The sequence below is a fragment of the Gekko japonicus genome, unplaced genomic scaffold (genome assembly GCF_001447785.1).
Source record: "Gekko japonicus isolate JY-2015 unplaced genomic scaffold, Gekko_japonicus_V1.1 scaffold4227, whole genome shotgun sequence".
In the NCBI taxonomy this organism is placed as follows: Eukaryota; Metazoa; Chordata; class Lepidosauria; order Squamata; family Gekkonidae; genus Gekko; species Gekko japonicus.
The window spans coordinates 56,412-68,408 of record NW_015163214.1 but is presented as its reverse complement, the minus strand read 5'-3'; the positions used below and the strand labels follow the sequence as shown (position 1 = coordinate 68,408).

The window sequence follows — 11,997 nt, the reverse complement described above, 5'->3', positions numbered from 1 at the left end:
CCTGCAGCTGTATCGCCACCGCCCTCTCAATAAGTTTGCCCAAAAAGGGCAAATTGGACACCGGCCGATAGTTGGCCAATTCGGCCGGGTCCAAAGAAGGTTTTTTCAAGAGAGGGCGGACCATCGCTTCCTTAAGTGCCTCCGGGAACTGCCCCTCAGAGAGGGACGTGTTGATAATTTCCCTAAGCGCACCTCACAACCCCTCGCAACCCGCTTTAATGAGCCAGGAGGGGCACGGATCAAACTGGGCACAGATAAAACTGTGAGCTAGCTCACACTAACTCAGTTTAGAGGGAACACTGGTCCTGGGTAATCCAGGTCAGGGCACTTTATTCATTAGAACATGTTTAATGAAGAGCCAGATTATCATTTAATCTATATTAATTTGCTATGGCTGGAGATTCACAAGATTACAACCACAATGTACCTTAGGAATTCTCTGTCATCATAAATCTAGGGCAACAGACAAGGTGTCTGCCATTCTACTGATTGTCCTGACTTTGAACATATATTGCCAAATCAGATACATGCTCCAGTGATTAAATTTGTAGGGTAATGTCAGAAGTTATTGTTTTTTATCTCTAAAATAATAGGACAGGACTGATTGTGGCTCAAAGCCTCCAAGTGAATTTTAAGTTTAATGTTTAAGTGCACTTAAAAACATTATGAAGACTATGTTAGAGTCACCAGTTCATTTCTAAGTGGCAGCTTGTTATGTATTGGGGGTGGAACATCCCAGGACTGTCTACCGGAGATGGGCTGAGCTTGGCGCTCTAGAACAGTAGCCCATCAGGACTCTGGATGTGACCAATAAGGAATTAATGTTATGTAAATAGCCTATCATTGGGAGTGGTTGGGTCTGGTGTTTGCATGCTATTTAAACAGGGCTCTTGCCCTGGAGTTTTGCCATGTATCTGCTGAATCACTAATAAAGCTGAGCTGATCACTAAGCTTGGAACCCAGTATTTAACACAGCTCAAAATTAATGAGTTCTCACTGCAGACTCACTAAAACCCCAGTGACTTTTGGAAGAGTAGTAATTTGAGATTGAGGGCAAATCTGGGTAAATGAATTAAATAATAAATGGAGCTTAAGTTGGGGGGGTAGATAAAAGGTTGATTGCTGGGTGGGAAGGAGAGAAGAAAGGAGAGAAATGTGAGGATTTGGGGTTGGCGGGAGAAGGGAAAGAGGAAGTCGTGTAGATTAGGGAAGGTGGTACAGGGGGAAATGAGAAGGCGTGCTTTCAAGTCCTTGCAGTTTCCCCACAATGGAACTGGGCCTAGCCTGGTGCCAGGCACCATGCAATTGGGCCATAATTTCCCCCTGATAGAGATGGCGAGGGTAGAGGAGGAGAGAAAACTGAATACCAGATGAAAATAAAGGTTTTCACTGGTGGTTTGGAAGGAATTAATTTAGGGTGGGTGTACACCAGTCAATTGGAGTTCAATTGCCCTCAGTTGTACATGAAGTTAAAACAGTTGGTCTAGACAATATTGATTACAATCTACAGTTCATTTTTCTAGTTTATTTGTTGTGATATTTTTCCATCATGGATTAGAAGCACAGTTTCTGTGGTGTAGATGGTCTTTGTACTACTATTATAGTTGTTCCTTCCCATTCAATGCGACCTTCAAACTGGAGGAACAGCTGTCACAGTCAGCTATTTAAAAAAAAATAACAATAAAGTACCATTCAAAACTGGGACCATTTTAGCGTGTGAGTTCCAAGGGGAAATGTGACTTCAAGACAAAGAGCACAGAGTTTCTTCAAGTTTCTTCAAATTTCTGCTGAAGAACAGTGTGGGGAGAGTGGAATGGTGATATAGTACCATAAAGTAATTGGTTCATATTTTAAAAAGTGTTTGCAGAGGCACACCCCTGTTGTCACTGGTTAAGACTTAGAGACTGCAGAATCATAATCAGAACAAATTACCCCCTACTTAGATGGGCAAATGAAGAAGGTGAATAATTTCAGCACAATATTCACAAACTTGTGAATCCTCCATTATTACTTCATGTGCCGCTCTTGATAGAATACCATAGACTGGTTTGTAGAAAACAGTGTCAGAGTGGAACTGATTTTTGCTTCTACTGTGATCTGGCATATCACCCACTCAGATGTATGATCAGTTGCCTTGTTATTCTCTGTCTACTGTGAAATAATCAGAGTTCCCATTCCTGTGAAATTATTTGGCTCCCTATGATTTCAGCAGGGTAAGATTAACTTAAATATATAGCTACAAACAGGAACCTACAAGGATATCTCATTTCCCCACTCCATCACTATTTCCCCTGCTATTTTTCCTTTCCAGTCCCCTTAGTGTCTCCCATTTTCTGCCTCCATCTCACATGAATCTGCTTCCTACTGAGTCAGATCATTGGTCCATCAATGTCAGTACTGTCTATTCAGATTGGCAGCAGCTCTACAAGGTTTCAGGCTGAGGTCTTTCCCATCACCAGCTGTCTGGTCCTTTTAGCTGGGTTTGCCAGGGATTGAACCTGGACCCTCCTGTATGCCAAGCAGATCTCTACCACTGAGTCACTTCTCCAAGATCCACTACCCCACATAAGATCCCTGAAGAGATAGAGAGACCCTACAACCTGCCAGCCAACTCAGAACAAAGCCATGTCTTCTGTGTGTTTCTGTGCATGCGTACATGCATGTGTCCAGCCAGGTCATTTTAGGCCATGCCTTTAGAGTAGAGCCAATCACAGACCTCAAGCTCAACCCAGAATGATATTGTTTTGTTGGTATTTAACATTTGTAAATCACTTTGGGAGCTCTATGAAGCAAAAAAGGAGACTGTACAAAATGTTCTCTCACACACAAGCAGTCAGGCTTTTTGAGCTACAGAGTATATTCATAATTAAATATCCCAAGCATGGGAACTCATGCAACATGACAAATAACACTCATAAAAATGGATTTTTGGAGTTATGAGTTTGCTTGTTTATTCATGAGCTTGCCTACAGCATTTCTTCCAGGAAAGCCAACTAATGGGCAGCTTTGAATAACAATATGAAACATTGCCTTTTGCCTACAAACAATAAAATAGTATAATCTAATATATGAGATGCACACAAAAACTACAAACTGCAAAGCAGAACGATGTGAACCACTGACATGCTAAAGCATAATCACATCATTGCTCAACTGATTTTAAATCCTGAACTGCACTGTGCTGCATGCTCTGCTTCATAGGTTTTTCTTTTCTTTCTTTTTCCAGTTTCTTTAATCTTAAAATTACCAAAATGAAAGCCTGATAATTATTTCAGAACCATACCTTGGCCACAGTATAGCTGATTTCTTTGAGCAACAGATCTATTTCAATGGCATAATCTGGAACAGAAAATCAGGTGCAATATGACTGTATACACAACCTGGAAACAGACAAACATTTGGCTAATACATATATATTAGCCAAGAGTGTGTGTATACACACACGCACACATACAAAGAAGAGAAGATTGGATTTATACCCCGCCCTTCACTCGGAGTCTCAGAGCGGCTTACAAACTCCTTTCCCTTCCCCTCCCCACAACAGACACCCTGTGAGATAGGTGAGGCTGACAGAGCTCTTTCAAACACAGCTCTGACAGAACTATGGCTTGTCCAAGGTCATCCAGCAGCTGCAAGTGGAGGAGTGGGGAATCAAACCCAGTTCTCCTGGATTAGTGTCCACGCACTTAACCACTACACCAAACTGGTCAAATATATATATAGGAGACACGGGCTTCAATCAGATTGCTACGTTCTGTCAGCACAGCAGTAGCTCCTCCAATAGTTTGGCTTTTTCATCTGTGGAGGAGGAAAGGGCAGTTCGTGCTGATTCCCCCCTCCTACTGCAGACACCCAATTTGCCTTGGAAACTAGGCCTTCTGGAATCCCCTTCCTCCACTGGTGCTGTTTGGAGCTTTGGATATGTCTGTTTCATTGTGATTAGTAGGCTGTGTTACTGTGCGTAAACTGATTGCTTTTGTTTCTAAATCTTTTAGTTTTATTGAGGAGTTACTTCCAGTTTTATTAGTGATTTATGTATTTGTGGTGTCTGCTTGCTTGTTTGAAAGGTAACAAATATAGAATATATTTCAAAGTTTCATGGAGCTTTTAAGCACACATGGAACTTCCCTCAGTCAAATGCATACAGAATCAGTAGTAACTTTGGACAGCCAAAATTCCATTATTTGGGCCCGTTATTAGAATTCTTCATGTCCCTTTTCCCCTATCCAGTTCTTTCATCTTCAAGAACAAAGAAGAAATATCCGTGATGATTATGTCTGAGAAGACTGACTCTGTTTTTTCCTTTCTACTGCCTTTTGGAAGACATGAAAGATTGTGTTTGCATTATTCTGCACATTATAATTCGTTAGATTCAGGAGCTTGTTGAAATCCTCCTCTTGAAGTGAGACCTGTCTTGTGGAGTATGGTGAAAAGGCACTAGAGATATCGATATTGCCCAGTGACATTTCAGCTGCACTTCGTTCCATTCCTGCAGAAGAAAAGAAAGGAATGTCACAATCACACCCAGTTCATCTCCAAGTCCTAGCCTATGACATGGGATGGCCCACTGGGAAGAGTAGAAGCACTAGCTCCTGAAGATCATTCCTGAGAGGAAAATGGTTAAATTCACTGCATTTTGGTGTGGTACAATGCAGGGCGGTGCTTTCATTGGGAACATGAGATTGAGATCCCCAACTAAGCTACAAAGCCTTAGAAGAGTCACTATTGCTCAGTACAGATAAAATGCAAAGCTATGGCTTATTTTAACTGTATGCATTTTTTGAAGCCAGGACTCTGGTCACAGATTATACTATTTATTTATTTAGAAAATATATCTATGCTGCTTTCCAAACACCTGCTTGAAGTAGCATAGAATAAAACATTGCTATTAAAATATAGCTATTAAAATATAGCTATTAAAAACAAGTCCATTCCATTAAAACAAGCCAGGACATAGCAGCAGCATAAAATATACAATGAGCAGCCTAAAATGATGTAGATAAAATGGCAAAAAGTAGGTCATAAATGGTTGGAAAAGAAAGCCAGGGATAAAAGCCTGGGTAAAAAAAGGAATATCTTAGCCTGGTGCCTAACAGATCAAATAATAATTTGTGTCTGGTTTATTTTGACAAATCCTGATTGTAGCTTCTTCATTATTTGTTTTGTTGTTCCCTATTAGTCCAGTTGTCAGTCCAGAGTCCCTTGGACTGCAAGGAGATCAAATCAGTCAATCCTAAAAGAAATCAACCCTGACTGTTCTCTGGAAGGCCAGATACTGAAGCTGAAGCTCTAATACTTTGGCCACCAAATGAGAAGGGAGCACTCACTGGAGAAGACCCTGATGCTGGGAAAGATTGAAGGTAGAAGAAGAAGGGGATGGCAAAGGATGAGATGGTTAGACAATGTCATAGATGCAACGAACATGAAATTAAGCAAACTCTGGAGCACAATGGAAGACAGGAGGGCCTGGTGTGATGTGGTCCATGGGGTCGTGAAGAGTCAGACTCGACTGTGCAACTGAACAACAAATTGGTCCAGTTTCCAGGTTTTGCTCTTGTTTACTGCAATTTTTCCCACACCTGCTTTGGTGTAATCTTTTTAGAATGACCACAGTCAAAGTGTACCTACGAGGCCGCCTCTCCCCTTATGAGCCCTGGAGGGTCCTGAGGTCCACAAATCAACATCTATTAGTGATTCCTGGCCCCAGGGACATCTGGCTAGCCTCAACCAGGGCCAGGGCTTTTTCATCCCTGGCCCCTGCCTGGTGGAATGAGCTCTTGTGTGAGATCAGGGCCCTGCGGGACTTACTGCAGTTCCGCAGGGCCTGCAAGACGGAGCTCTTCCACGGGCATTTGGTTGAGGCAGCGGATGTGTCCCCCCCCCAATCCAGCTTCTTTAGCCCTAACATTTTCTGTCCAGCTTTTCCTGGCCAATTGTCCACCAGTGGCCTGATTCTGGTCATCTGACCACTCTTTTAGTTACACGGTATTTTACAATTTTATGTGTAAACTGTTTTTAATACTGTTTTCACTGTATATTTAACTGTTGTACAACACCCTGAGCCCACTCAGGAGGGCGGTATATAAATCTAATAAAATAAATAAATATTCCCACCCCATGTGGATTGGAAGGTGTGTGCTTTGATAGGTCCTGGGTAACATTTTTTTATGACTCAATTTGCCCAGGTTTGCCATTTCCTCTGTTTTTACAAAACTGGCAGTTGACATAACTGTCTTTTTCTTAGATCCTCCAAATTCCCAACTTTCATTTTTTTAAAAGTCTCTGGCCCTTTTTGTTATAATACCATTTCCCCTTATATCTCCACAATGAAAGGGGTTCGATCAAGACTTACTTTTAAACAAAAGCTGGGAATTTAGAAGACCTACTAGACAGATCATTATAATGCTGTTGTGATATGTCAACTCCAAGAATTTTTACAAGCCCCTAAAGCATTCTGGTGTAGTATTCAGAGAAATTCTCTCAATTCCTTCTTATCCAATATCTCCTTGAAATCCAACAATCATAGAGTTGGAAGACACCTCCAGGGTCATCTAGTCCAACCCCCTTTTTAGGAATTTGAAGTTGGTTTCAAATCAATTCTGGTCTGATCAAAGGGAAATTTGAAAAGAGCAAGACCGGGAATGAGAAGTTCTGTGACATTTCAGAATTTCACTCTGTAGATGCTCAAAGGCAGGCAATGTCTTCCCAAACCTTCCTGTCCTCCTGATAGAGCACCACCTTGTGGTGTATAACATAAAGTTACTAAAAGGTCATTGATTTCAAAGAGAAATGAAATAGAAATCCCTCTTTTAAAAGAGAGAGAATAACAGACTAACCTTTCTCTTTTTTTGAGAAAGTTACTACCTTGCTATATCAGGGGAATGTTGTAGATATAGTTTATCTTGATTTCAGTAAGGCTTTTGATAAGGTTTCACATAATATTCTTTTGGCAAATTAGTAACATGTGGTTTGGATCCTATTACTGTTAGGTGGATCTGTAACTGGTTGATAAATCGCACCCAAAGAGTGTTTGTGAATGGTTCCTCATCTCTTGGAGAGGAGTGACAAGTGGAGTGCCTTAAGGATCTGTCCCGGGACCTGTTTTGTTCAACATCTTTATAAATGATTTTGATGAAGGAATAGAGGGAATTCTTAGTAAATTTGCAGATGATACTAAATTGGGAGAGGTAACAAATACAGTAGAAGACAGAGTTAGGATACAGGATGATCTTGACAGACTGGAAAAGTGGACTAAAACAAATAAAATGAATTTCAATGGGAATAAATGTAAAGTTCTGCATTTAGGTAGGAAAAATCAAATGCATAGTTATAGGATGGGGAAGACTTGTTTTGGCAGTAGTATGTGTGAAAAAGATCTTGGGTTCTTAGTAGACCATACACTAAACATGAGTCAGCAGTGTGATGCAGTAGCTAAAAAGGCAAATGTGATTTTGGGCTGTATCAGCAGAAGTATAGTGTTCAGATTTGCTCTGGTTAGACCTCACTTAGAGTATTGTATTCAGTTTTGGGCACCACAATTTAAGAAGGATATAGACAAGCTGGAATGTGTTCAGTGGAGGGCAACAAAGATGGTGAGAAGCCTGGACACCAAGTCCTATGAGGAGAGGTTGAAGGAGCTGGGTATGTTTGGCCTGAACAGGAGACAACTGAGAGATGATATGATAACCATCTTCAAGTGCTTGAAGAGCTGTAATATAGAGGATGGTACAGAGTTGTTTTCTATAGCCCTAGAAAGTCAGACCAGAATCAACGGGTTGAAATTAAATCAGAAGAGTTTTCGGCTAAACAGTAGGAAGAACTTCCTGACAGAGTGGTTCCTCAGTGGAATAGGCTTCTAGGGAGGCAGTGGGCTTTCCTTCTTTGGAGGTTTTCAAACAGAGGCTAGATGGCCATCTGACTGCAATGCTGATTCTGTGAACTTAGGCAGATCATGAGAGGGAGGGCAGGAAGGGTTGAATCAGTGCTTAGTTCTTGTGGCCCTTTCTTACACGCTCAGGGAAATGCTCATCACCACTTTGGGGTCAGGAAGCAATTTTTCTCCAGGCCAGTTTGGCTGGAGATCCTGGAGGTTTTTTGTCATCTTCTGGGCATGGAACAGGGGTTACTGGGCATGTTGGAGGGGGAGGTATTTGTGAATTTCCTGCATTGTGCAGGGGGTTGGACTAGATGATCCTGGAGGTCCCTTCCAACTTTATGATTCTATGATTCTAAGATAAATCTATGACTATATCTAAAAAAGTTAATTTTGGAACAGAGAGGTTTCCCTTCACATAAAAAAACTAATATAAGTTCTGTCAACTGACTGACCATATCTATGGTTTCAGATTATATCTGAATCAAGGCTATCTTTTAACAACGAACCTGACTGGAGTAACTCTGCATAGGATTGCACTGTAAAACACCAATCTTAGCTCCTCAGAGGAAGGACAGTTTATCTTAGCATACACTTCTGTGGACTAGATTCCACTTCATCAGATGTATGAGGTCATCATCAATTAGCCTGAGTATTTAATGATTTCTTCTAATTATATATACCGGAAATGTAATAAATGAAATTACATCTTGCAGCACTGAGGGACATGAAGCTGCCTTACAGTGGATCAGACCATCAGTCCATCAAAGTCACTGTTGTCTACTCAGACTGTCAGTGAGTCTCCAGGATCTCATGAGGAGGACTTTCAGGTCACCTACTACCTAACCCTTGAACTGGAGATGTCAGGGATTGAACCTGGGACCTTTTGCAAACCCAGCAGATGTTCTACCACTGAGGCACAGCCCCTTCCCATTAAGCTTTTTTTTCTCCTATGCAGTTTCCTCAGCCTAAACTATATCCCTCCCAGTATGCTGCATGCAGGAAAAGAGTACACACACCCCTCCTCCAGGGCTGCTTACCTGAAGAGAAGAAAGAGATTGGATTTATACCCCACCCTTCACTCGGAGTCTCAGAGCAGCTTAAAAACTCCTTTCCCTTCCCCTCCCCGCAACAGACACCCTGTGAGGTAGGTGGGGCTCTTTCCAGAACTGACCTTGAGAGAACAGCTCTGACAGAACTATGGCTTGCCCAAGGTCATCCAGCAGCTGCAAGTGGAGGAGTGGGGAATCAAACTCAGTTCTCCTAGATTAGAGTCCACACATTTAACCACTCCACTACACCAAACTGGCTCTCATGGAGCCACACTTGAAACAAACAAACAAACCACTGAAGGTCCTCATCATAGATCATCTACATTACATCTAGCCAAGCCCTAAAGCTGTGGTCTCTTAACCAAATTTACTAGGAAATAGCTATGAGGACCATGGCTCAGTGGCAAAGTATGCACTTTGTCTCAGTTCAATTCCAGTTCAAGGATCTCAGATAACAGGTACTGAGAAAGACTATTCTCCATCTGATGCACTGGTCAGCTGCTGCCAGTTAAAGCAGGTAGTACAGAGTGAGGTGGCCTTATGTGCATTTGAAGATATAAGGCCACTTCATATGTGTATTGTGTATGAGTTCTATCGAACCCAGTAAGACATGTTTCTGAAAACATGTTTAGAATTAAACTGCATTGTCACAAATCAAAGTGTACTCACTTTAAAGTAAAGTCCACCAAAATCAATTGGTTTGCATCCAAATAAAGTATGTAGGAGGATATATACATATTAAGGATTAAATACAAACCACACTCTGTTTTGTAATGGTACTGTCAACTCACCAGGTGCAACATATCTCTGGAAGGTGTCATTCACTAGCGGGAAATAAACCACTATGGGGGCATCCGGGTTATCTGGATCTTCAAACACATAGCATTCCTTTAAGTTTTTCTTTTCTTCATCATTTAGCATGGTCTTAGGAAATGGAATTCCTTGCTCTGAGAAGTAACTGGAAGCCTGCTCCAGAGGCTAGGAGATGCAAAATGGGGAAATATTTTTAAACGAGCCCAAATTAGGATTTCATGTTAAGCAACCATTACATTTAAATTGCTCCAAATGTGTCTGCCATGTCTTTAATTCATCATATGCATGCTTAATTGTTAGAAACAAAAATTGGCATGATTATGAAATTCATTAACACTTCAGAAGTTAGTTTCAGAGGGTAGCTGTGTTGGTCTGCAATAGAACAGCTACATTTGAATTCAGTAGTACTTTCAGGTTCGTTCACTTGTTCATCTTCTGACATTATATGAGAAAGGGAGCTTTGACTCTCAAGAGCTTATACTGTGAAACTCTTACGCATTTGGAATACTGTGTGCAGTTCTGGTCACCACACCTTAAAAAGGATATTATAGCTTTGGAAAAAGTGCAGAAAAGGGCAACTCGAATGATAAAAGGGTTGGAACACTTTCCCTATGAGGAAAGGTTAAAGCGCTGAGGGCTCTTTAGCTTGGAGAAACGACGACTGAGGGGTGACATGATTGAGGTTTATAAGATTATGCATGGGAAAGAGCAGGTAGAGAAAGAGGTATTTTTCTCCCTTTCTCACAATACAAGAACTCGTGGGCACTCCATGAAACTGCAGAGCGGTTGGGTTAGAACGGATAAAAGGAAGTACTTCTTTACCCAAAGAGTGATTAACACACGGAATTCACTGCCACAGGAAGTGGTGGCAGCTACAGGCATGGACGGCTTCAAAAGGGAATTAGATAAGCTTATGGAGCAGAGGTCCATCAGTGGCTATTAGCCACAAGGTATAGATAGGGGCTCTGGGGCAAGTGATGCTCTGTCTTCTCGGTGCTTGGGGGGGGTCAACAGTGGGAGGGCTTCTAATGTTCTGGCCCCACTGGTGGACCTCCTGATGGCACCTGGTATTTCTGGCCACTGTGTGACACAGAGTGTTGGACTGGATGGGTCTTAGGCCTGATCCAACATTGGCGTCTATTATGTTCTTATGCAGTACCACTTTTACCAAAACTTATAATAAAATACCTGGTTACAACTAAATAACTTCCTGGCCTATTCCTGGTAAATGGGCAATAAGTGTGAGAGGTTACCAACATACTATACATCAGTTTCTTTTCAAAGAACAATTTGTAAGGGAGGGAGCAAATTTATTTCTGTTAAATTTGTTTTAGTAACATGAGCAAATAGATTGCTTCAAAACCTAACATACAAAACCTAACATATCTCTGCCTCAGCTACTCAGTGGTTTAGATTAATTGTATCAGATCTTGATACTCTGCCATATTCCTAAACCATAAAACTTAACTTTGTTTAAAAAAAATCTCTCTGACTCCCCGGACTTCATCACTGTCTTCTGGGAAGTCTTGTTGGATTTTTAGCAGAGTAAATTAAGCACAGTGGAATAATGCATCAAAGACAAGTAATAATAAGAAAATAATAAGAAAAAGTTTACTACAAAATTAGGGAAAGGGTTACATGGAAAGAAAAACAACAACAGCCTAACTAATCTTTCTAGTTCTCTGTCTTTGTTCCCTCTCACTGTCTATTCGAGAGTGTATGTGACCTCAAGAATAAAGAAATGTATGTTCCTCTCCAAAGGCTACACCACTTGTGTATGTGCAGAATAGCACAAACGATCTCCAATGTATTGATTAAAGGTAAAGGTTCCCTTGCTCGAAAGCCAGTCGAGTCTGACACTAGGGTTGCGGTGCTCATCTCCATTTCAAAGCTAAAGAGGCAGTGCTGTCCATAGACGTTTCTGTGGCATGACTAAACACCAAGGTGCACAGAACGCTGTTACCTTCTCACCAAAGTGGTACCTATTTATCTACTTGCAATTTCTTGCTTTCGAACTGCTAGGTTGTATTGATTAGCCAATAGTTAATCTTAAGGTCACCTCATTAAGAATAAAGCCTCCCCCTTTTGGGGGAAGAGTCCACTGGACACCTATTTGGCTTTATTTGTTTGACAAAACCATTTCTTCAGTTGACTTATTTTATTGTAGCTTCGGGCCTGATTCTGGGACAGACACAGCCTTTGTAGAACCAGTGGATGCTCAACGTTCGCAGGTGAGCAGGGGAGATTCTGCCCTATTAG

General features: G+C 41.4%; 1 protein-coding gene across 1 annotated transcript in view; it reads right to left on the bottom strand.

The window, feature by feature from the left end:
- Nucleotides 1-3,661: 3,661 nt before the first annotated feature.
- LOC107106952 (cytosolic phospholipase A2 epsilon-like) overlaps nucleotides 3,662-11,997 on the bottom strand; it is a gene marked incomplete at its 5' end in the record, with an annotated part of 50,514 nt that continues 42,178 nt past the window's right edge. Inside the window, 2 exons of the mRNA XM_015407168.1 lie at nucleotides 3,662-4,489; nucleotides 9,717-9,903. Coding sequence (XP_015262654.1) covers nucleotides 4,272-4,489; nucleotides 9,717-9,903 — 405 coding nt within the window. The remainder of the gene's footprint in view (nucleotides 4,490-9,716; nucleotides 9,904-11,997) is intronic.